The sequence below is a fragment of the Rhea pennata genome, chromosome 5, assembly GCF_028389875.1.
Source record: "Rhea pennata isolate bPtePen1 chromosome 5, bPtePen1.pri, whole genome shotgun sequence".
Classification (NCBI taxonomy): Eukaryota; Metazoa; Chordata; class Aves; order Rheiformes; family Rheidae; genus Rhea; species Rhea pennata.
The window spans coordinates 60990217-61017065 of NC_084667.1; the positions used below are offsets into that span (position 1 = coordinate 60990217).

Sequence of the window (26849 nt, forward strand, 5' to 3'; positions counted from 1 at the left end):
TAAACCTGACTTTGCTGGTGTAATCTGCATCAGCACAGTCAATTCACTGACTAGCAACCAACCCTCCACTAGCACTGGAGTTCAGCAGCTACTCCCCCCAGACCAACGAGCAAAGAAGCTGTTTTGTCAACTGTATGTATGTACATGCATAAATATATATGTATCAGAACTTGTATTTGACAGGATTTCAAGCATGGCAACCTTAGAAGTAACACCAAGAACTGCATGGACAAGGAAGACTTAGCTACCTAGTGCAGGCACAAAAACAAGGATGCCTAAAGGCTAATGAATGTATGGCACCAGTTTAGGGTAAGGGTTCTCCTGCCCACCCCACCCGCTAGAAAAAAAAATGTGTATGACAATCCTTGTTCTGCAGAGACAAGAATCTTCATGCAAAAAGAAGATGCAAAGCCTTGGTGTGGCATTTAATATTTCTAAGAAAAATAGCAAATTCATGAAAGCAACCATCTAGGGGAGAAGTGTTACACATCTTCAGGAGTAGAAGGAATAAAGAGAGTTGTCAAGTTTTTTTTGTTAGAACATTCAAATACTGAAGGCTTCAAAATGTAAGTGGTTAAACTGCAAAACTGTGGCTTTTATTTCCAAACATACAATAAATAGGTTCACCACAACTAGCCTCTAGCTTCATTTTTACATGGAAGGAGTTCAAAATTAGTTTGTGCATATTTAAAAATTTCCCTTTGCACATAATGCCAAAAATAACCAAATTGCATTATATACCAGTTTATGGTCTTGGCACTGTGATGCAAGCAACCAATGCGAAATAGAGATGTGCAGCAAGCAAGTTAACAAAAACTGCATTTTTAACTGTCTGTTGATAAACTGTCTACCAACAACTTGGATCCACTTCTGAAGTGTACAAAAACACCTTTGCATGTAAATGCTAAAAAGTGCATTTTCTTCTACCTTATGTTTCTGTAGGGCTGCAAAGTAAGTGGATTTGTTACGTGTTCACTCTTTGTTACATGATACAATTTTATACCAAAATATCTTTGCTGCATAGTAACATTCCATATTTTCATATGTAAAAAAGAAATCAGATGCAGTTTTTTCATTTTACTCATCACTGAATTTAAAGACGTTTTTATCCACAACTCTGCTTCATCACAGTGCAGAAGGCCCTTAATATTTCAAGGATTTATTCAGGCATATTTTTGATACAAAAGTAGAGGCTGAGGAAAAGCCAGAGTAGTCTATACACAATGCACAATCTGTGTACATTCTGAAGCTGTACCTCTTCAAGAACTATTTATACACTCTTCAAACAAATCCCTTTATCCAGCAATTCAAAATAGTTTAGATCAGAAGTTTTATATTAGAATCAATACATTATATGCATATAAATACATTTATACCCTTCGGTTGCTAAACAACCCAAATGGCTGTGAGGATGTAACCTGAACTGGTTCTCCGCTGGTTTGGGATACCAAATTGTATTGGCAGCTGTTAACCAAAACAGTCACAGTAAAAAATAAAATAATTAAAAAAAAAAGAGAGAGATCTTTGCACAAAGCAAGTGTGCTACAGCATCCGTTAAGACTAGAAATAGTAGGTGACATCCTAGACCCTTCAGTAGGCCCAGGATTCTAACTCTTAGGAGATGCAACATGTGGGAAACATTTTCTTTCTCTGCAGATGCCCCATCCATGAAAATTCTGAGCAAAACAAAAGCAAAACAAAGAACAACAAAAAACCCACAAAGCAAAGCTTCTTCAACTACAGGTTTTTTCCATCAGACAGGTGCTGCAGCTTTCAAGAAAAAATAAAAGTTTCATATTTTAAAACAAAAGTGTGCAAGTGTGTAGTTTAGAAGACAAAAGCAAGGGTCAATATAGACCTCAGTTCAAGCTGAAACACAGTATCCCAACTGTCATATGGAAAAACAGTTCTCACTGCAAATGTCTTTTTCAGTTAATGAGTGCGCTTGTAATATATACACACCCGCACATATACAAAAAACCTCCTTCTCCCCCAGTTCTTCAGTCCTATCTGCAGCATAATCATCAGCAACCTTCGCGATGCTTCCAAAACGCACGTAGGCCCCAGTCCTAACACCGCGTCCGAGCGGTCAGACCCCTGAGCTCTCAGAGACGCAGCTGCATGATGGTACTTAGTCATCAGCACTGACTCACCACATATAAATGAGTATTTCAGGAGTATTCAAAACAGTTAGCACTTGTGCAGTAAGAGTGTTCTCAACTTTGTTTCTTAAAGGATACAGAAATGCTGACTCTTCAGGTATCCTCCAAAGGTGCTAGAAGTTTTAAGTTTGAAGCGTTTGTTTCTATAATGCCAAGTATACAAGTGTGTATCTTTTTAAATAATATTGCACATAAAAATCATCTTAAACATTGTAGTGAAAGCAGGGTTGAAAGACAGTGTTTTCCGAAACAGATTAAAAAGCTACCTGTACACAGTAAGTTTTAATTTAAAGAATGCCAAGATTACTCAAAATCTAAGCACATAATACTGACAGAAAAATGTTAAATTGCACAACCTACATATAAATTACATTTGTAAATACTTAGATTTTAAACATTGAATACCCTTGATTTCACAAATCAGCTAGGTCACTGTCAAAGAAATCAGCTTAATGAATTAGAAGTATTTCCCTCCCTCTCCCCCAAAAAATAGAAACAAAAAAATTTGCAATCTTAGACGAAGCACTGGAAAGAGTTAAAGCGTTTCAGCTCAGAGGTAGTGCTAAACACATCCAACTAGAAGTCCATTATATTTGAATTATGATGAAATAACATAGTAAAATGTAAAAAGACTATAAAATTTACAAAAATAAATAGTTCTGAATGCTTTAGAAAATGCAAGAGACTTTGTTGACAAGTGTCTTGATCTGCTTTTCTGACCAAAAGAAAGTAAAATGCGTCTCATTTTTAAAATATACCCATCTCTAGTAATGCGGCTGGATCCATGCAATCCAACTATGCAGCTTGATGTATGCCAACTTGGCATAGGTTCTGATATTAAAAATAAAGTGGAGGCTTTGTAAAAGATCATCTCATATGAATTTTGTTTTGCATGTAAATTCTTCTGACAAATTAAAAATTGCACATTAAAAAGTTTATTGAAAGAGGCATGAGGGGTGATACGCGTATGTGCATATTGTTCCACATACACCCTGGAAGGAAGATGATTGCACAGTTCTGATAAATAAATATTTCTATTAAAAAAAAAATCTGCCACTTTTTGGTTTATAAGTTTTGGAAATATTTAGAAGATTCCCCTATAGACAATTTATTTTTAGGTTGTGTTTTAAGGAATTCTTTACAACTTTTCCAGTGGCTTTTATCCTTAAACCAACTGAAAGTGGCAGTCAGAAAAGTATCTTTGGGTAAAACAAACATCAGGATCCAACGAGAATTTCCATGATGTGGTCCAATTCGCTCAGATCTGTTCTACATATCTGAATGTTGCCTGCTGAAGAAGAATTACAAGATGGAAAGGTTTTCAATGTTTCTTCTGTAGCAAGAGGTGGTGGTCTGGGCGGCATTAGTGGAGGGCAACAAAAGTCTGAATCATACATCGAAGTGTCAATATCTTCAAAAATGTCATCTATTGCCAAATCCTTCAAGTAACTAGTTGAATTTGAAATCTCAAAGGAACCAAACACGCATTCAGCTCCCTTCAAATCCTGTCTATCATCTTCTAGTTTTAGACTGGTATTTTCTGGAAACTTTGGCTGGTCATCTCCAGTAGGAACCAGACAAGTAGGTGGGCTTATGTCTTCTACAAAGTCTAAATCCTTCAGAATAGATGAAATAGCAGATGACATATCATCATCTGAAACTATCAGCAGGCTATTTTCAATTGGGTCTTCTACAGACCGCAAGTCACAACAGTTAGACTCTTGCTGACTAATACCTGAAGGCAACTGAAGAGAAATTCCAGATGACTCCATCCCTGTGTAGCTGTGAGAACTAGGAGTAATGCCAGTGCAGACACTAACTGGCTGACTACTCTCCTGTCTCATTTCCTCTTGAATTTGCCGTACTGTGTTGGCTATCAGGACAGAACGATGCAAGTTCGGTTCCACCAGCATTTTGTAAGTCTGTAACTTGGTGAGGCACATATTGAGCACCAACTGCCTCTTAAGTGGATATGGCAGATTTCGACTGGAATCAAAGGCACTAGAGAGACCGGCCACGTTCTCCTCATAGTCACTCAGCTTGCGTTTTAGACCTCTCCCCAACATGAACCTGGAAGAAAAAATTACAAATTAGCTGTGGACAAGACTATTGCTTTTTTGCAAATTCTCAATATACACTTTGGAAAGTAGGTAGCATAGAATGCACTGGTTAATTTAAACAGGTTATAACGCTATAAAACAGTAAAATGGCAAAATGAAATCATATACAAGTTTTTGTTTCCATCAGAAAGATGCTCTTTCCAGCCATATTTCTTGCTAAAATTCTGCTGTGAAGTAAATACAGTAACCTTTTTTTTTTTTAAAAAAAATTGTACTTCTAAATTCATCCATTTAAGGTCTACTTTTAACTCTACTAATAGAATATGAATTTAATTATTTAAAAACTATTAGATTAGATGTGTTTTTTTAGGCTCATCCTTTAAAATTAAATGGCATGCAAAAAAGTTTATTAAAGAGAAACATTCATAAGTCTTATACCCACATGAAATGAAGGTGTGTATTACAGATTATAACTGCACAGAATATTTCATCATTTTTGTTTTAAAATTAATTTGTTATCAGATGCAGTAATTAAAATTTTAAAACTAGTTTCAACATCTGTTTTCACCTCATTGAGACTTTAATGTCTTGCTCAATTTCTCTCGTGCAGAGATCATCTCTGTCCTTCTCTGATGACTAAAAGAATTTTTTAGGTGCAGATGAACTGTCCAGCTACAGTAAGATTTGTCTTGTGCAGCTCATGCCCTCTGTATCCGTCATAATTTGAAGATGTCAGGACAGCAGTACCTTTTACTGAGTATAATATTTACACTAATAAAAAATAGATAAACTTGCAATCAATAAAAAATGGATATTTATTCATAACCAAGGACAGCCTTTTTTGTAAAGCAGATTTACATGCTGATGAAGTACACATTACTAATGGTGCATCAGTAAATTCAAGTCAGCCTTGGACTGCATAAAATATACATAATTCACTACTAACATTTATACTGTCACTTCAAAGATATAAATTCCTGAATGTTTACATTGACATAAGCAGACTAAAAGAGTCAAAAAGCACACATTAAGGGGGTGTAGCTTGTTAGAATTAGTTGCTTACACTACAATTAATTTTAATTGCTGCCCAAATTTCATGCCTACAAGTGTTGAACCCAACAGTAAAATACTGCAATTTACAGGTTTAAGAGAAAACACCTGTTTTTTTCCAGGAACATAAGCAAAATTACTCCCAACTTTCCCAACTCCAAGAAAACATAAAAGACAAATTATCTGATACAAAGACTTTCCGTTAGTGCCTGACCAACCTGACTACTTCCTATGGAGTTCGGTGAATACTTGTCTTAATTTCAGCATGGCCATAAACAAAAGAATCATAGTATCCTTATATTCAGTCCACAGCATACTAGTTTACTTAAACGTACTATAAGGTAGGAGAAAATTTGGCTAGGCCACATGGCTCAAACAATTATGATCATTGCTCATAGTGCAGATGCTCACGATCTGCTGCTGACTTAACACTGAGGACACCCAGCTGCAGGCTAGCAGATGGAGTTTTTAAGGTGACCTATTCTGGTACACAGGAAAAAGAAAGAATTCAGTTGCTTTCTCTCAGCTTTTTTGCTTTTGCATAGAAACAGGGGTAGGTCTATAACACAAACTAATAAAAAAGATTGTATGCACACCTAAAATAACATGAAGTCTGACCAAATACATGCTTGGATACTGAGTAATCACCCATTCAAATTTAAACTGTTTTATTAGGGACAACTTCAGAGAAAGACCAGCTAACACGAAAGAATCACCCGTACATACACGGAAAAGAAGTTACACCATCAACAGGAAACTGGTAAGATCTTGATTACATGCAGTATCTTGATGATACTTGATCACAGAACACAGAGATATCCCTCCCAAACAGTAAAAAATAGTAATATTTTTTAAAAAGCAATCATAAACTAGACACCCAGTGGCAGATTAAAGAGCAGATCCTTCATACACAGTGATCCAGACCCTGCACGCTGCAGAGGGCCTCCCAACTTCCTTTTCATGTGAGCACTGGATACTGCCAGCAATAGCTCAGCTGATTGTTGCAGCTGCCAGCTGCTAGCCTGTTGCTAGACTTTTGGGGACAAGGAGATGGCAGAAGGATAAAGCCTCTTTTGCTTTTGGGATTTCTCAGATTTGCAGGAGGCACTGCAGGGCTCCATGGCTACATCCATCTGCCTGGACTAGATCCTTAGAGAACTCTGACTCCTCTGAGAGGAAAGCAAGCAAGCAGCGCGTACTTCTCAGTAAGACACACCGGAAAGACAGACAGTTAGGAGACAAATTTAAGACAAACACAGCATTCGGTTTAGAACAGACAGAACCAGATAGTGTTGAGGACTTAACTACAACGAAAATCATTAGAAATTATAATTTGGTCATGAAGTTCAAGCACCACTTTGTGTACCATCAGGTACACAAAGTACCTGGTGGAAGGGGGGGGGGGGGGGAATCAGGTATCCCTAATCAAACTATCAACAATACTGTCAAAATCTGGTAATTTTAGCTACTGTCTTAGGAAAACATGAATTATGCCTGCCTTTAGAATAAAAATACTATTAAACATACCGACTACTAACTACTAAATATACCAATAGGTCATCTAAATAGTGTCTGCAAGTCATAGAATTCACAAAATTATCCTTTCTAAGCAGTGTTTAAATGTTGTGTACTACCTAAAGCATGACCCCATACACTTACTATAAAAGATAAAAAACATACATCAAAAGTGTTCACTAAGCAACATCCTTTCCACGCACTGCACACTATGATTTCCCTCCTACACTAATATAATTAAAACAAGTAATAATTGAACCAAAATTCATACTTACAAGAGAGCTATATTAAGACCACACAGGGAACAACAATTCTCACATTGCATAAATTCAGAATATTTTGCCACTTCACTAGTTTTTACTGTATCTTTTAAAAAATATACTTATGCTTTGTTATACATACAAGAAATACTAGGCTTTTATCCATTTGAACATGAATAATGTCAGTTGCTAGTATCTCAAAAGATGTGCTGGTATTTAAATTCTGTAAGCAACTTTAAAGAGGAAAAGGGATTTGAAGATACATATTTTGATTAAAAAAAAAAAAAAACCACCACATTTGAGATGAGATTTTCAGCTTTGAGTGTAGTCCAATTAGAGTAAATATTTCATGTTTGTATACCCTCATCTCCCCCAAATTTGCTTAATAAAAAAAAATTGTCTCTGAGCATTCCAGAAATATGTAACAAGGCTTCTGTGTGACACTATTCTGACCTATAAAGTTTAAGAAACCTAATTTGTTCTAACTTCAAATGTTTCTACTTAACAGATTCCCTACCAACTTTATTAAACGGAACATTTTATATTTGAAGGATCCTGAATTCTGACTGTTTAGTATGATTTTTGTCTAATTGCAAGGATCCTTAAGTCTCCCTTAAGAGACTGATTTCAGACATTACATAGAAAAATTTTGGAAAGAGATTTGGTAGCAGAGTATCACTGCTGCAGTGGATTTAAAAATGACTAGTGTCATGGTTACTACAGGAGACATTAAATTTCAGTTCTGTGTCAAACACTCTCAGCTGCTGACCTACAAAAGATACAAAGCCCCTTTGTTACTAGCTAATCTACATTTTATCAGGCCTTTTGCTTTATTTTCTAGTGTAAGAATTTTTGACAGGATCATATCCTTAACAAGCTACTCCCTATTTCCCAAGTAACTCACCCTTTAATAGTATTGTTAAAAAAAGCCATAATAATAATAAAATCATCTCTCAAGGCCAAAATTCACAACCAATTAAATGTTCTTCTTTTGATCACATTACTTTAGAATATAAGATACTGATCATACTCTTCAGTTATACAGTCTTTCCCCCACTTCAATTTCTGGTATGAAAACAAAGATCAACACACACACACACACAAATATCAATGTTGCCTTACCCAAATAATTCAGTATTACTGACTGCTGTACAGTTGTCGGTCCATTCAGTTAGCTCACAGAACTGCACAATTGGTTCAGAGAAGCACAAGTTGGACTTACTAAAATACAAGCAGTGTCTAGAAAAGACAAGACAAGGAGTGTCTACTCTTTTTGCTCCAAGCTAATTCAGGGATTTGCCCAATCTCAAAAAATTTGATTAGTAATAGGATTTTGGAATATCCTATCCTGATAATGCTGTAATTTTTAAGTAAGTAAAATGAACAAAAATTAAAGTTTATGCCAACTTCAGATGCTAGGTATACACATCTCTTTAACTATAAAAAAGGCGAAGTGCAAGCTACATTTCTCTTGAATTTAAACAAAAAGTTCAGCGATCATATATATATAAAAAAAGCGCTCCTCTATTTAGAATCTTTTGTCATGAAAAACCAAGAACAATGACGAAGACCACATGTCAATATTTTTTTCTGGCATTCTCTCATCTCCTCTCATTATATTAACATAAACCTAGTCTCAGGCCATTTATGGTATAAGGTTTCTTAATGCTTAATTATTTTTTGTATGTGGAAAAAAAAAAGGAAGCAAAGTGAACTCCTAATGTTCACGAGCATCAAACTCTCCATCCACGTCTGTGAAATACAAAGGAGCCTATACCTAGAAATTCTGCCCGACAGCACATTCCACAGCTCTTTTCAGTTCCAGGGAGGACATTTCGCAGTAACTTCTCCCTGCTAAGCTGGGAAGAAGCATCCATGCCCTGTAATCCTTGACATATCCAAGTTTGAAAAAACTTGGAGGGAAGAGACACGTCACTGGTTGGAAAACGAGCACAGAATATCAAACAAACAGGCCTCGTCAGAGCTTGCAGCTACTCAGAAGCAACATTCCAGGCAACCAAGAAACGTTCATGTTGCGAAGTGTTGTGGACAATACAGGACTCGTGCCACCATTTCAGAGGAAAAACACAGCTCCATCTGTCACAGGGTCTGATACTGCAGCACAGCTGCCACTGACACATGGTTAGGAAGTGCAGCTGGAAATGGTCACAAAGAAGAAAGCAGCAAGTGAAAACTCTTAATTACTTCTATCTAGGCAAACTACTTACTACTTTCCTCTTCCTCACCTACCTTTTACAAAATGTTTCAAGGGCAGGACAAAATGTTTGTAACTCAGAACTGCGTAGAGCTTCATTTTCAGTAAAGAAAAGTTTCAGAAACACAAGCATATAAAGCATAACCAGCACAGTTAAGCTGTCTGAACATGCACTTTTCATGCACAAAACAAGCACCACAGCCAACTACACAGGAGTTATTCATCTACCATTAAAGAATATGTTTAAATGGCAAGATCACTAACAAAGTACTTGGCTGCACTATGTGCAGGAGGTCAAAATCATATGATCAATAGTGGTCTCTTCTGGTTTTACTTTCTAGGATATTATTAAATTCAAGCTTGCTCGACTCTTTTTACAAAGGCACAGTGTCTACAGCTGTCTCAGGTGATAAACAGTACTGTTTATCATCAGCCAGGATGCCAGATTAGAACAGGTATAAGCATCTCATGACTGAAAGCTGCCCACACAGTTTTCAGTAATGCAACTCTATTAACATTTAAATTAGAGACACCTTGCTATCATAATTTAAGTAATTTCCTTTCAGAGTTTCCTAGGGCTCATAACTGTATAAAGTACACAACAGATAAGACAGCTAGAAGTCTCTTTGGATTGTAGACTTGTGTTACTGGCTGACAAGTTAATTCATAACATGATTTTCTGCTCTCCTCTCTCTTTCATGGACACATGCTTCCTAAGCGCATACCTATCTACTGGAATCACAAAAGACAGATATCCCCGTAGTTTACAGGTACTTCCCAAAATTATTTAATGTATACTACATGGTATTTAATGATAATCTTTCCTCTCCCACTCAAAGGATCAGCATGGGCAACATATCAGACAACAATTAATGATTTTAATGAAATAGTGGACTGGGTCTTGATCAGTACTCCAAGTGTAAGAAACTGCACAGGAAAAATGTAAAGCTAAAGATATGGGTAACAGACACAGTATAAATCCTTTCTTCCCATCCGGACTTAACACTGATCACTTAAACATGACTTACGTAACACAGTAAGCTGTCAGACTACACAGAACAGTGTATTTGATCTCGTGTCCTCGCAAATGTTGGAGGTTTCCATAACATCACATCTTGGCTGTTTGTAAAAATTAAGAGGAAGTGAGGGAAGGAGAATTAAATATATTAAAAGATACCAAAGTAGAAAGCAATCCAGATCTAAACACATTTTAAAATATAGAAGAACGGAATTAAGTTTTTCTCCCTGACTCCTCCTCCTAATTTAGTGAAGATGAGTAACTATTTGAGAAGGCACATGTGGCTGTAAGTGTGCATATAGGGAGCAGTTCAGTCCTACCAACTTACTCCCACACCTAAGCTCCTCTCTAACAACTTCTTCGTAGGAGTCAGAAATGACCATGAAATAGCCGCTCATTAATGTTAGCTTTTTGGTCACCAGATTCTGATATTAGTGTCTCTCTTACTACTAACACAACTGGACACAGAAGCAAGATGTACTACTATTTAGACTGAGGGAAAAAAAAAAAACTAAACCAAAAAACCCACATACCTAAGGATAACATCCTTTCCCACATTATGAAAGTAAAAATAGGCTGAAGAGTATATATTAATTAAGGAATGAGGGGAAAGACTAACCTTAACATAGAGTAAAGTCAGGAATTCATAACCTTCCCACTGTCATTTCGCTATTTACGGAAGCAGAGAACAAATATATACCCTACAGTAATACTTCAGTACTGAACTGATGTTTACAAAGCACTTAAGAGCAAGTTTTACCTCCATTTAAAAGTTAGATGGAAAAAGAATCAACCGTTCTTACCATCTCTAATTGAATCTGGAAAACTCCTGCACTTCAGACATCTTAGAAAGTCCCCTACTCCCTTTTTTATTTTATAAAGTATTGGTAACAGCTTTGCTTTATAGACTACCACAGTTGTGTTAAGTTTCAAAGCACAACACTTCACTTTGGACAAGAGGCCCCTCTGTCAGGATGTGTACTTTCCACAGGCTAAAACAAGTGGCTCTGGGCCATTTACAACAGCAAATGAAATATATTCGTACAGCTGATATCTATCAGCAGAAGCTTATACAGGAAAAGGTGCTGCATAACACACACAGAGAAAAAAAATGTATCTTTCAAAAATTTGTCATTCCTCTCATTCATCGCCTCCTCTACTTGGATATAGTTGCTATTTGCAAATAAAGTCGAAAGGTTATGTTTTTAATGGAAGTGTGTTTAGCAGATATTTTCAGGAATTTGCAATAGATGCCTTTAGCAGGAAGAAAGACCTGGAATCATTTAAACTAAGGAAGAACAGTAGTGAGCAGAAGCAAACATATGATCAAAAGTTACTAAATCTAGAAACTCTTATAATAAAACTGAACTGCAATTAAATTAGAACACAAAAAGTAAACCCCAGAACAAGAAGCCAACAACCATGGTTCCACCTAAGCAAAAATTTCATTGGAGTGACAGTGATTATCTAAACATCAATTACATACATAAGATATTTTATAAAACATACAAGTAGTTACCCTTAAAATATGAAAAGGCGTCCAGGCAGGAAGATTCCAGATTTTGCATAAAGTGTGGTCATCCAAAACTCCTGAACTATTCAAGAGTCCAAGCCATCCACCGAGGTAGGATGATGAGACTTTGGGGAGAAAAATTAGAGGAGTATTTCATTACTATGAGATTTCTTTAGGAACAGTACTAAGCACACAGCCCAATAAAACTTACTAAATGATTAGTGCTAAATCCTGTTAAAATATTTAAACTGAAAAACTAAAAACAGAAGTTCATAAATGCATTGGAATAAGATGATGCAATAATGTTACCCATGAACACGTGAAAGGTGGAAATGATCTTTCATGAACACACACTACAGAAGGGAACACTGATCCTCCCAGTGTAAGCTTTAGCATAAAACTTTTCATCAATGCTTCTTCAGGTTACTATACACTTATTTACACTTTTAATCATCTCAGAAATCATGCATCAGGAGAGCCAATACCATAAACTGTAAAGAAACACATATTTCAAAGTTATCCCCCAATAATTATAATGCCAAAAGGAGTTCAACTTTTAGACTTGGACTTTCACAAAAATTATTTTCCCAAGTACTCCCTGATTTTCCTCATTTTCATCAACACACACAAAATCACTGTGAAAAGATTGCAAACACGATGCCTTATGCATAAAGTAGTCAATGTAGAATCACTTTCATCAGAACCCTGATAAAGCAACATCTGCAGTTTGCCAACAGCTAAACAGATTAAATCATGGATTAGATAAAGGCGCTGGAAACCCAGGGATACCCAAAAAGGTTGAAGCGACAGTGAACTATGAGATAGATTAGGAGATATAAAAAGATTTGCGTGATCTGTACTCTTGAGGTTTCAATTCCACCTGGAGAATGTACATCTTTTTAGTTCCAAGAATTAAAGCCCTTAAACAGCCTAACAGCCTACCTTCCAGATTGTATATTACACTTGTGTCTATACACGACATATATACACCCCTTGCTATTGCAGTCCTATTACCTCACCAATTCAACACAAGAGCAAAGATCAATACTCCACAGATACGTTCCTTTATGATCAAGAAATAAGAATCTTTAAGTTATTTTAAAAATAACACATGATAAAAGCCAGTCTTATATTTAAAAAGATAAAGAAATAAATGAATACAGTTCATTTGACATAGTAACTCATAGCCTGATGCTAGCAAAAGGCTCCTCTGTTTATAGAATCTTGGAACAGAAGAGCAATAACGCAGCAGTAAAATGCCCATGACCTAATAATTCCAAATCTAACCCACAGTAATATAACTACAGTAATATCTTCCTCCTCCTTCTAGAAGCTGGCTTCTTTCCTAGCATACGATGATCCATGCCATTTGTGATTAATAAAATAAAACAACTGGACAAATGAAGATTCACAACCTTTTTGTTTTAAAACAGTAAGACTTTAAAAGTGCACTACTGAGGCTTATTAAAGTGTATCTGTCAAGTTACAGTGGGAGGAGTACATCTATTACATTTTTATATTATATAAAATAATAAATATTCAGAGTATGAACTCTGCTTAGCATTAAAGAACCCTAAAAAAAAGCTAACAAGTATACTGAAACATTAAAAAGCTTTAGATTATAGAACCTGAAGGCGGGAAAAAAAAGCCGAAAGTCACTAAAAAATTTCTGTTTATTGTGTTTTAAGAGTCTGACCTCTTGTTCAAGAAAGCTGAAATACAAGGAGTTTCTGAATTAAAATACTTTATTACATACTTTAAGGAATGACTACAAAATTGACTGTTGGGGTTATGCTTTTTCCCCTATGTGATTTCACACTGAGATGAGCAACAATAGGAAGTAGAGGTGCAGTTACTAGGTTTCATTTTTATAATCAGCTTTTTAAAATTATACTAGACACATGGTTGCCGTGAATGAGGATGAATTACATGTGCAGTAGAAAAAATGTGGTTTTTTCCCCTTTTTCTTCTGTTGTTTTCCATTGCAGTTTTCTACTATGCATTTACGAGTCTGTTCAGAAATTGATCACAGCATTCATTTCAACGGTCATGGTACTTTCTGTATTGCGGTTAACTTAAGAACTGCCTAAGCTAAAGGACCTTGGCTGAATCAAATTTTTTTTAAAAAAAAAAAAAAAAAAAAAAGCCTCATGTAAAGGGCTCCTGCGTATGGTTTTGGAAATAAACTGCTCCGACACAGCTTGAAAAATTCCAGGCCTATCTAGGGCAGAAATTATTACCTGCATCTATCAGTAGGGCGAATTTATAACAGAAAAGACTACACTTATACTCCAGCCTTGCCCTTTTACTAGTAATCCAGACAAACATACGCACTTACTGAGACAAACAAGAACAGCAGTTATTAAAAACGTGAACCGCAGCAAACACTTAAGTCCGCTCGCTATTAAGAGGCGGCGATCACGCGTAGCAGAATTAAAACAGCGGCGATTCCGAGAAAGTCTCTCTTTCCTGCCACCCTCCCTGCAGCTCCTATTCCGGCTGCACGAGTCCCAGTACGACCCAAAGGAGCCTGCCACCATTTGGCCTTTGTGGAAGGAGACTAGTTGGTACTTCCTGCACCTCCCCCCGCAGCAATGGGCAGCAGTAACCAGAGACAACCTTGGGCTTCCTGAGCTGCGAAAAGTTACACTCCTCCCCCTTCCTCCTCCCCGGCTTACCAGAGACCCCGGCCAAGCTAATTATAACTGCGCTAACAACTTCCATCGCAGTCCCCGAGCCTCACGCCCGGCCAGCCGGGCTCCCCCGGCGCGGGCGGCCGCTGCCCCCGCAGCCAGGCGCGCTGCGCGGCGCCCCCCCAGCCCCGGGCCCCGCGCCCTCGCCCGCCCGCCCGCCCGCCGGGCCCTGCCGCCCCACAGCGGGGCTTTCTGCCCCCTCCCGGGATTTCCACGCAAGCCCCCCAGGCACCCGCCCGGCCCAACGGTCGCCCGGCGGCCGTTACAGGCCGCCCCCCCCCCCCCCGCCCCCGCGCGCCCTCCCTGCCCCCGGCGCGCCAGCCGCCGCCGCTGAGGCCGGGGGGCTCCTGCCCGGCCCGGGCCCCCTCCGCGCTGCCGCCCCGCCCAGCGCCGCACCTGGGAGCGCAGGGACCCCCCGCTCCTTCGCAGCCTGCCGTGCCCTCTCAAGCCAGCCGGCCGCGCTCCCTTCGGCGGGGCTGGGACTCCGACCAGGAGGAGGCGGAGGCGAGCGCCACCCCCGCCGGTCCCCGGCAGCCTCCGCTCCTCCCTTCCCTCCGCCCGCGGCACCCACACGAGCGGCGGCGGAGGGGCAGCGAGCTCTGCGCGCACCGCGCCCGCCAGCTGGCCGCCTTCCCATTGGCCAGCGGCCTTTTCAACCTGCCCAGCAACCATTTTCTCACTGGCCGGCAAGCCCGTGGGTGGGGCTCGGGCTAGCCCTGCAGCGCCGGCCAATGAGAAAGCCGGAAGCGCTGAGGGGGCGGGGCCGCCCGAGAGCATGGTCCAATAGGAAGGCGGGCGCCGACGAGTCCCCCGTCCCCCGCCGCGGCGCTCCAGGAGGCGGCCCCCCCCGCGCGGCGCGGGTGCCCCTGCAGCGCGGGGGGGCGGAGCGCGCGCGCGGGCACGGGGCGGCACGCGGCGCCGTCGCACGCGGGCGGCGCGGGGTCCTGCTGCTCCCCCCCAGGTGCTCGGTCTCAGAAACCGAACATCGCGACCCTCCGCAAAAAGCTGAAATTGCCGAATTTAAGCGAGGGGAACTGCAAGGGCCTCCATAAAGAATTATTTCTACAGCTGCCTTTTCCAGCAGCGTTAGGAAGGCACATACATCTCTCACACAGTGATAAAGCTACATCAAACATTCTGAAATTCTTCCATAAATATTCACTTTAGACCCCCCCCTTTTTTTAATCCATGCCCAACCTCTTTTGTATTTGCTTTCCATGGGTATTTGCGTAATCAAGTTATATTGGCACAAGTGTTTATGCAAGCCAGATTTCAAAATCTGATGTTCAAATATCTGTAAAGATAAAAGACTGACATAAGACTGAAATCAATAGCAGGGTTACCTGATGTTTTCCCCCCAAAACTGCTCGGATCTCTCAGAAAATAGGCTTAGGTTAATCCCTAATACAGTAAAAACAAAAAAAAAAAAAAACCCAATTTAAGTATACTTGTGCACCCAGCATTTTCCTCAGAAACACACTGAGCAGTAAACGCAGACCAAATGCAGACAGATTACATGACAGCACACTCCAGCAAGATTCTCAGTTGCTACTGATGAAGCAAAACAGCAGATTTGACAATTATTTGCTCTTTATGATTAGCAGATTGAGGAACTTTTGCAGCCCCCCAGGTACAATAGATTTCAGCCCTTACGTCTCACCCTGGGTGTTTTGAAGGGATAAAAGCAGGCAGGGGATGTCACCCAAAGCGGATGAAGGGCAGAGAGGCACCAAACACCAGAGCCAGGGCCCGCAGGACCCCTTGGGGCCGGCGGGAGCTCCAGGGGAGGAGGGCACCAGGCGCCCGGCTGCACCGCTCCCCTTCCCGCCCTCCGCTGGGGCTCACGAGGGGGAAGGAGCCAAGATGCGCACAGAGAAGAAACCTGCGATGAGTCAGTCAGGGACAGCGAGGAGCACGACACCAAGGCAGACCTCTGCCATATGCTAGGGATTATCTCCGAGAAATAGACACAGAATAGGAAGCATGAAAGCAATAGATGCACAAGGGACATTTTTGGAATGATTATGCATAAATGGAGCCACATAAAGGGGTGATTTAACCCATATGAAACCAGCAGCACCACAAAAGTATTTTAACTGCTTGAGCAGAAATGAGATTTTCTAGACTTGGCCCCAGCTGGCCAAAGCTATCCATCTTCCAGGCAATCCCGTAACGTTGGTTCATTCCTCATTTGGTTCATACCTCTCCACAGCTATAACAAGATAATACAGTACCTGAGTCACGGAATCGCTCTGGCGGCCCCTTCACCTTCATCTCTTCACTCTTTCCAATTCCTGCTTCCAGGAACCTATGCGAGTAAAGCGTTATTTCCCCTCCTGCTCCCTCCCCCTGCCCCCAGGAGGTCTTTCAGACAGACACCAGCACTAATAACGCCACTTCGGCTTATTATCCTAATGAAGTCAATTGTTTAACTGATTTTTGTTGTTTAATAGAAAAGAGTGTGTGCATCTTCTACAGCAGGTTTCTAGAAACGTCAGATCCGGTTCTTACAATCTCTGAAAGGATCTATGAAAATAATACGGTGTTGTTTAAGTACATCAGAGCTTTGGATTTATTTTTACGACCTACTGAAGTTGATAGAAATTAGCATGGAAAATACTTCGCTGATTATTTGCAAAGGTTTTTGTCACTTTGTCACTTCTGTCAAACATCAGCTAATAGTGGGATACATGCAAGAGAACTGGAATCAACTTTAACTTAATTGCATCCATGTTCTATGCAATTTGCATCTTAAGATAGAAGAGCTGCATTTATTTCACAGGCTTTGTTAAGAATTTTAATGCCTGAGCTCACATTTAGAGTCTTTCTTCATAACACCTTCCCTTAAAAGCACCTTAGTTTCTCAAAAGATGCCTATGTTCTAGGAGTCTGTAATGCTCTTCCACTTTGCCTTAAACTAACTGAGGGGCAAATAGAAGCCTCAATGAGCTTTTTTTTTATTATTATTAAAATGCAGCCTTTTAGTATGACTATATTCACCATAACTCACCATGGCCAGGATGCCATTGTCATGAGCAGCATTTTTGCTTTTGCAACATGTTTCACATGAACCAAAAAACCCCTCCAAAACCAATCAGGATCTCTATATAACTCATGAATGTATTACTGGAGGTTTGCTATTTCCGCTTACCTTAGTACTAGGCATCTATTCAAACAACAGTTCCAGGAACACAGGAACTAATGAAGACTGGTTTCCTATGGATTTAAGTTTGTGATAATTGACTTCAGTGTCTAAAGTACAAGCTCTAACTGAAGCTGTTCTTATGCCTGGAGACTTACAAATGTCTCTCTCATGCGGATGTCAGTTCAGGATGCATTTTTCACCTTTCGTTTTTCTTTTACCTGTCTGCTTATTCTCAAAAATAATTTTCTGGAAGTATAGTTACTACCAGATCTGTCAGATGCTGCTGAAGTTAACTAGCTGTTCTGAAGCTGAAAGGCAGAATAATCACAAATGCATACTTCCATAGGGAAGTTAGAAAGGATAATGCCTACTGCACCAAGCCTACTTTGTGGTACCACCTATATTTTTGCTGTTAAGCCTCTATGAAGCACTAACTACAGAAAAATCTACAATTATTGAAGTAAAAAGCAATATATATTTTTAACAGACTATCCAATATTTGTCAGAGTATTAACTAAACTATTATTTTATTTAGTTACAAGAATCATGACTTCCCCCAAAAGTGCTTCTCCCTCCTACACAAGCCTTTCAGACTAAGGTGGAAAACAGAAAGACAGAACAGATAGTTAAAATAAAATAATAATAATAATAAGATTTCAGCAATTTAAAACTTCAGTCAGCTCACTGAACCAAAAAAAAACGCACCAGTGCTTTTTATATATATGTATGTATGTATGTATATCTAACATTTCTTTCATTTAAGAATCCCAAACATACAAAAGTGAATGTCAGATACTTACAGGAGGAAAACAGCATTGGGTTACAACTGGTAAAGAAATCTTTAAGCCAAAGGAATTCTAAGCAAAAACAACAATCAACACTGCCAGTATTTAAAGTTAAGTGTTGTCATAGTCCTCTGCTTTCAATCCAAGATCCTTTGTACTTCCACTAATTAAGGCTAGTAATATTACAGAGCTATTACAGAAACTAGGAGTAATATTACTGCAGTCAGAAAGTATCTTGGCTATGGCTAAGTTAGATTATAAACATTTGCATCTTTGGCACAGCAACAGAAATCATTTTCATTGTTAACTATAGACAGAACAGTCTCTAACAAGAGGCTGCAGCAGCAACATTAACTGCCCTTCCTTCCACTGATCTCCAGGCTAAGGGGCTTGTGACAAAAATGTTTTCATTTTATCTTGACGAATGAGCCAGTTTAGAGAAGTTTGAATTACTTAGTTGAGATAACTGATCAAATCCTCCCCCCCCTTTTTTTTGAGGGGGGGTGAAGGCAAAAAAAATTACCACCACACAAACCACACTATTGGCAAGTCAGTAATATTGAACTGGAAGACAAAAATTGACATAAGTGGACACAGGAGAAACAGCTGGTCACAACTCTAGAGAAAACATTTCTGATATAATAAATCAGTGATAGCAGGATCTAGAATTTGCAAATACACAGTTGTTTTTTCCTCCCTGAAGTAATATAAAAAAAAATTTTACTTCTCCAGCTTCACGCATTTTATGTCTTCCCAGTAACATGTAACAGATTGAGTACTAAGTAATTTAAACTCCTTTGGTATTTTCTAACAACATAACCTGCCAATCCTTAAAGAATCCTGTTTTGAAAGCTGGCACAGCCCCAATTTTAAAGTTACTTTTTTTGATCCCCAAAATTTGATTGCCTGTAACCAGTACGTGAAAAAGATGATAGGCTATTCTTCAGTTTTAACAGTTGGCTATTGCAGTACTTAGCCACTTCCTACATGCTCATAGAGGACTTTCTAATACAGCAGACAGATACGATTTGTTTTTAAATACTATTTTTGCAAGAAGTCATGCAATCCCCTGTATCTTCCATTATTCCTCCCTGAGAACATGACATTTGAAATTACTGAACATTTTCACTGCAATGAAAAGCTACCTTTGTTTTTTTCTGTTAGTAAGTTGGTATGCATTAACATTTACACTGGCTGCATACAAACATTAAGGTTTACAGAATAATTGCTTAGGTCCTAAGATACCCATTTTAGAGGAACCTTGGCAAAGCAAAAAAAAAAAAAAAAAAAAGTATTTTTTTTTTAATTAGAGTTACCATGCACACTTACGAAAGTCACTTCAGCTAATGAAATTGAGGTATTTGTCACTGGTTTTAAAAGGAAAAGTCAGGATTCTATAGACAGCTGAAGTTTATCTTTTTCCTGACAGCTGGAATTATTTGGCAGGATTTCATTTATTTATCCGAAATGTGGAACTTCCCGGAAAAGTAGTATTTTTTTTTCATCTATCAGATTTGCAAAAGACACCAAAAGGATTTGAGATAATCCTTGTAAAATATTATAACTAAATGAACCAAACTGACTTCACTTAAGATACGCATTTCATTTCTTCTGCTATGGAGCTAGCTTGGTGTTTTTGTACTTTCAGTATTAGTATAGTGTGAGGTCATACTCATTTAAGGGTTGATGAGCAATCAAAATCTGTCATCATCAGTCATGATTTTTTGCATAGGGGACATAAATCCTGAGTCTGAGACATAAGCATGCTTTCATTCTGAACAGCACTAACTTTTTGAGAGATTTTTGTCTTATATTAGGTGCCAGCAAGTAAGTGGTATTGTTCTTCATCCTGCCTTTTGATGAAGTCTGTTTGATTATATGAGAATATGGAATAATAAGTTGCAAACTTCAAGGCAGCCATACACTCAGAACCACAATGCATCCACAGTGGCCTGATATTTACAATAATTCTTTTAAAAATGCCTTCTGTAACATGAAAAACGTTTTTTACAGTGAAGTTTGACCTACATTTGCAAAACCAGTTCAGACATACTTGAGACTTCAAAAGCAGGCTGGAAAATACGTAATTCCTCGTAAGTGTGAGGACTCCCATGCAAAACCCTAACCTGCTAAAGGATGAAAGCCACAACTGTAACCCCCTCTTTGCTGTACTTCTGAGGCACTGTGAAAAGGTGCTTTTCATCCCAAGAAACAATTCCCTCGTTTCCTGATTTGTTCTTTAGCAAATATAGCTAGACATGTAGAGATAAGCAACATCTTTGTTAGATCAACTCCAAGCTGAGGAAGAGAAAGGATAGAAAAAAGAAGGGAGGGGGAAGGAGATAGACTAGCAAATAGACAAGCTTTCAGACACACAGCCATGTTCAACTCAGCCTGGATTCTCACTTTTGCCTTTGCTGAATGCCCAAATTCCATAAGCTCCATGTGTTCTGGGTTTTCTTGCGAGGGAGAAGAAATAGAGCCACAGGCAGTTGGGGACATACATTCTAGGTGACCTAAGAAGGAAGCAGACTCAATGTTAGCTATTTGCTTGAAAGTGTTTTCTTTTGTGCAAGACTGAAGCAGAGTTCTGAAGAAAACCTTCAGCAAGCATCAGCCTTCCCCATTTGTACTAACAGTTCACAAAATAAATAATTTACATTCCCTTACAGGCACTCTATCATTTCTGATCTGTGTCTTACAGAAGTACCTAAAGGTTAATACAGTGTATTTTCATGCAAGTGTTCTGTATTTAACTACAACCTCTTTGCACTAGCAAAGAAATAACAACATGAGCTAGAAAACAAAGTTCTTACTACAGATGAGGTAAAGCTTCTCTGAATGTATGCCTGAATAGGGAGACAAGCTGATTTTATACTGACTGGATCCTCTCAAATTCAGTCCAGTTTCAAGTATACATCCGTAAAGTACCTGTGCAAGTGAATGCTTATACCTGCTAGAGACTTGAGCCAAGACATTAGGCAAGTAATAGCACATACGAGAACATTTGGAGAAAGTTTAGGGGACATAAAACATTTCTTTTAATAAAGAGATTTCTTTTAAAATCTTATCTATATAAACACATACTTTCCCAATACTTTTCCTGTCAAACCAAACCACCTCTGCAAATTACTGTAACCAGGCATAGTTTCCCCAGTATAACAGGCTACGTGGCAAGATGCTTGATGCAGTAAGACATACACATTGATTTATACAGTTTAAGAGTTATGAACAATTTATACTGAATTCTACCTAATAGCATGAAGATTGAAACACACTGGTGTGTGGTGGAGGGGTAGTAAGGAGGGTTTTTTCAATATGTATACCTGCAACATCCCATTTAATTAAAATGGGGGCGGTACCAGGAGGAAACACTCACAGCTGTTCAAAAAGAGTTTAAATATCAAATCAGTCTCGGGGAGCTTTACCAGGGGTACAGAACACATTTTGTTATTCAGCTCATCACTGCTGCTCCTTTTATAAACCTTTCAAACTGCCTAGCCTTCTACTTTATCCTAAGACATCTGCTGTCCCATTCAGTGATCTATCTACACAAGGAAAAACATCACACAAGTTTTCCTGAGGATTTATAATTTTGGAAGGAATCTCTGATGTTGCAAATAAACACTGCCAAGTAAAACAGACTATTATTTCACAATTATTTTACTTTGAGATATGAAAACTCGCACCAATATTTATAACCTTATGAAGCAGGCTTTACTACTGCATCACCTTTTAAATTCTCATATTAGACATTTTCAAATGTGAATGATGTGTCTATTAAGACATCTAGTACTGTTTTTGTTTCTTTGGTCCAGCTGTATTGTATGGACTGAACTTGCAAGCATCTATATATGGTATTTCATACTTTAATGCAAAGTTATTATCAAGCTTTAATTAAGGAACTAATGTTTAACTACTACAGCAAATAAAGATCAGTTTTATACAAAAACCATTTTTAAACTCACTAAAGACTTGCACCAACTGCACGGTTTCACACAACTGAGTTAGCATGCATTCAACTACCAAGTAGAAAAATTCAGCAAAACAATGTTATTTTCCCCTCCCTTACTGGAAGCTGCCTCTAAAGCACTTGTTGAAATCATAAGCTCAGCTCCCCCAATATTTCAGGGATTTGAGAATCTAGAAGAGATAGCACATAGTAGGTGAGGTCACTTGTGCAAATACAGAGTCTAATAGAGAAATGTGCTCTGTTCCTATTCACTGACCCACTGGACACAAGACTATAAAAGCTATCAAGTTACTGGTGGATGTCTCCCCCTTCCATAACCAATGCTAAAACATTCCAGAAACCTAGGAATCTTTTCCCCCTTTTCTATATCCCTACTAGTTTAGATCTCTTCCCAGTACCAATTTGTGAAGATAAATGCTTGTCGTTTTGTTACAAAATAATATATGATACTTGATCCATCCCTTCCAAAAAAGTCTCTTAGGAATAAGATTAGTTATACACCCTCCAAAACAAATGCACAACTACTTAAAGAAAGGAACACCATCCCACACTTATTATTCTTTCTTATTAAAAAAAAAAAAGGCAAGAGGAAAACCTTGGAGCATACCAATTATGACAAGACATAAGAGTTGAGTTAAAGGCCACTAGTAACACTTCTCGTTGTAATTAGTGCAAGATAGTTATCCTATATAAACAAATATTTGATGGCAGACTTCAGTGATAAACAATTCACTTGATGACATTTACATATAAATACACATAAATAAAAACCTATGTAATTTACGTTTGCAGTTAACAAAAAATACGGTCTGAACTGAATTAAATGTAACTGTATCTAGCTGGATCAGAGTTCTTCCTCTAATAACACTCAACTATGTGGCATAAAAAGCATAATTGTACAATTCTCAATTTAGTAAAGTACTACTCTATAAAACAGAATCATGAAAACAGCTCTTACATTTTAATGTAAAGTATAAAATCATATATTTACATTTACAAACACTTTACTGAACTACATTGGGTAGCTCATGGTAAAAAACATCCCTTTTTGAAAAATCTTTCAAAAAATACATCAACTGCAGATATGATCAAAAGTTACTAAGTTAGCAGCTGACAACATTTGTAGTAAAAAAATATTTTAGGAAAATACCTGGAAAAAATCTAAACATCAATAAACACTTTAAAACTATTTTTAAAGGAAAAATAGTAGCAAAACCCAGAACATGCTAAGATAATGGGAACTATTGCATATTGCTCTTTAAGAGCCATGTAGCGACCTACAACAGAAGCAGCAGATATAGTAGGAAATGTGGTGTAACAAAGTGTTGGCCTGGAAACCAAGGAAAATAGAAAATCAAGTTACCCAATGTCTATGTTTATATATATATATTTTTTAAACCGAGGGAAGGATATGAAAAGGAAAGATGAATCCCTCTTGCTGCACATATCCTCCAAAGGCTAAAACAAATTGGCAAAAAGAACCCAGTTTTGAAAACCTCAGACCTCAAACTTAGATGTTTAACCTTGAGTACTTACAGTTCAATGGACAATAAACTGGAATTATTACACTACAAGTTGCAGGTTAACTTTAAGAGTTAACACTATTTTGCAATATGAAGTGCTTTTTCTCATATGTATCTATATAATATATAGGTATTTGTAAAATACACGTGCAGATTTGATAGAAAAAAATATGTTGAAATAGTTCAAGTCTCATTTCCGTTAACAATTTTTTTTAATCTCCTAGGCAAGTAGTCTCAAGATTCAACAAGGATTTCCACAATATGATCAAGCTCGTTAAGATCAGATTTACAATTAGAGTTAGAAGGTGCAGCTGTTGGAGAAGAAAATGTTTCAAGCCCATCACAGTGTCCCATTTTTGTGTTGCTCATCATTCCTGTTAACATTGTATCAAGATCATAGTAAGAATTGTCAACTTCTGAAAACAGATCTTCAACAGAATTAGGACTCTTACTCTCCAGTGTCTCAAATATTTGATCTAATGATTTTTGAAAGTTTCCTCTGTTTTCTTGTGGATTCTCCATTTCCCATACATTGCTTTGCAGGTTTCTTGAAGCTTGCACCGAAGAAGATGTTGACATAGTTTCTGAACTGTCTTGTGCCTGGTCATCCTCAAAGTCTTTACTGAAATTACTGTAACCTGGAACCTGCTTTCCCTCAGCTTGTTCCCTGGATGAACGGCAGAGGATATCCGTTGAAACAAGACGATCCAAGGATGTCTGCCCTGTACTCTGTGTATTTATCATCTGCCAAGTCCCATCTTGGGTCATTTCCTCTTGAATCTGTCGTACTGTGTTGGCTATAAGTACTGAACGACAAAGGTTAGGTTCAACCAGCATGTGACAAAGCTGGAGTTTAACCAAGGACATATCTAAAAGTGACTGTCGCTGAAGATTATATGAAGGAATAGCCTTAATACCAGCCAGAGTTCCTTCAATATCTTCTTCACCATCAAAACATTTTCTCTTCAATCCTCGTACAAACATTGTGTCCTGTTAAGAAAAAAAAATTGTACAATGTAAACAACTCAAGAAGGTGGAAAAAAAGATGAGTAAAAACAATATACAAAACTTTAGAATCATAAGTATAAACAGCAAAAGCAATTCTTTGAAGATAGAAATGTCAGAATTGTCATACCAGGTTATAGAATGGCCTCTGTGGTACAACAGGGGTCAGGAACACATGGACTGGGTCCCAAAGACGGCACTCGGGAACCAGGAGTGAGCAGGTCCACAAGTCATGGCATCGGAGAGAGGCATCTGAGAGGCCGAGGCTTCCAGCTCCTGGCTCTCATTAAGTTCCATACTTGATGGAAGTCAGGAGCCGCTGCTTCGCACAGAAGCAAGCACCTCAATGGTTGTATTTCGCCTACTGGAGAGGCGGTTTCTCCTCGTTCTTCCTGAGTTTCTACTTGCATGCTTAACTTCTAATTTTGGAAATAAAGATACAACCTGGCACACCACCTTTAAAAGATTTTTGCGCCCTGCAGAACATCAACACACCTAAGAGTAAAATAAAACTAAGAAAAAAAACACCTACACACCTTGAGGTGTGTTGCCCATGCAATAAATTTATTGCAGGCTACAGCAAGGGTCAGATCTAGGTTTGTTCCATTTAACATAATGCATCCAAGTGAGGTGCCTAAAAGCCCCCCCCCAAGCTTCCCTCACTTCGGTGAGTAACTGAACTGTGTAATTCGTATGTTCAGTTCAAACATGAACTCCACAAATTCAGTTAGGACAGGCACAGTCATCCTCTGTAGGAGCCATTCTTACTTAACTATTAGAAAGCAGAACTCTGTATTCCTAATCTATACTCACCAGCTACATGCCTAAAAATAAATGGGATACATTCAGGCCTCTAATTATTTGCATCTAAAAAAAGTCACTTGCCGAATTAGCTAAGATATGAATTTCAACTACTAATATCCTGATCACCTTCTGAATTGCACTAATTTTTATAATAGCCCCCCACACAAGTTAAGTATTGCAGCTAACCTCCTGAAATAGACAGTAATTTTTTTTTAAATGTGATAGATGTCACTTTTTCTAGTCATATAAGAATTAGGTAGCAGATAAAAGCTATTACTTGATCTTTAAGTTTATGCATTTTTATGATGTCCTTTCTAAGTCTTCTGTCCTTTCAGTTCGCCTAACATTTTTGGAATTTTGAAGGTAGTGACCTAAACTAAACAAGATTTTTCAAATAATTCATAATGCATTGTTTAACTGCCTTTTCTATACTGTTTAAGATTTCTTTTGGTAAGCCTTTAATCCTAAATTGCTTTTCTGGTTGCTATGCTGATTGCTATCATTTTCAGTGATATTTTTCACATCCCTTTCAGAATCATTAAAAATCCAAAAGAATGATGCTGTTCCTTTCAAGATTCATTACATACTTATCTACTCTGAAAACCTGAAGATAGTACAGTAGCTAGACAGAGCTAGATAGATGTTTCGTCTGACCCTATGCAACAGTTCTTATACTGATATATATATATATATATATATATATATATATATATCAATAGGGCAACTTAGTGGATTCAAGGGCTCTCTACAGACTTTTTCCCACTGAAGCTACAAAACTCTTTAGAAATTATAATGTACAGACATGGCAATAGAGAACACATGAACTTGGTGTTATGACTATTTTCACAGACTTCAAAGTTATTCATGAATTACCAATATGTCAAATTCTTTGGAAGTTCCTTGTAAAAATCCCTCCAGTAACCCAATATATTGGCTATTCCCCCCCCCCCAAAAAAAAATCCTAGTTCCTGCTTTATAGCGCAGATTTTCCAGATGTTTAGGTATTCCTATGAAGTTCACATCTGAGGATATCCCATTTAATTCACAGGAAGTATGCACAATAATTTCTAAACATATATTCCCTGTATGAAACTGCCACCCTCCAGAAATATCTTTTAGACCAATAAC

At 38.3% G+C, this 26849-nt stretch overlaps 2 protein-coding genes across 3 annotated transcripts; both read right to left on the reverse strand.

Annotated features, from left to right (window-relative positions):
- Nucleotides 1-567: 567 nt before the first annotated feature.
- Nucleotides 568-15039, reverse strand: LOC134140877 (SERTA domain-containing protein 2-like). Of its 2 annotated transcripts, XM_062576536.1 has the most exons (4): nt 14883-15039; nt 11800-11918; nt 10291-10381; nt 568-4232 (listed from the first exon to the last, which is right to left on the reverse strand). In XM_062576536.1, the coding sequence occupies exon 4, from the start codon at nt 4226-4228 to the stop codon at nt 3380-3382; it is 849 nt and encodes a 282-aa protein (XP_062432520.1). In that variant the 5' UTR covers nt 4229-4232; nt 10291-10381; nt 11800-11918; nt 14883-15039; the 3' UTR covers nt 568-3379. The 2 variants fall into 2 exon arrangements, with proteins under 2 accessions (XP_062432520.1, XP_062432519.1); XM_062576535.1 differs by lacking the exon at nt 10291-10381.
- A 7257-nt stretch (nt 15040-22296) lies between these two features.
- CDCA4 (cell division cycle associated 4) lies at nt 22297-25327 on the reverse strand. Its single transcript, XM_062576601.1, is given in 3 exon segments — nt 22297-24902; nt 25048-25174; nt 25176-25327. Coding segments are annotated over 3 exon segments (1035 nt in total). The 3' UTR covers nt 22297-24146.
- Nucleotides 25328-26849: the final 1522 nt, after the last annotated feature.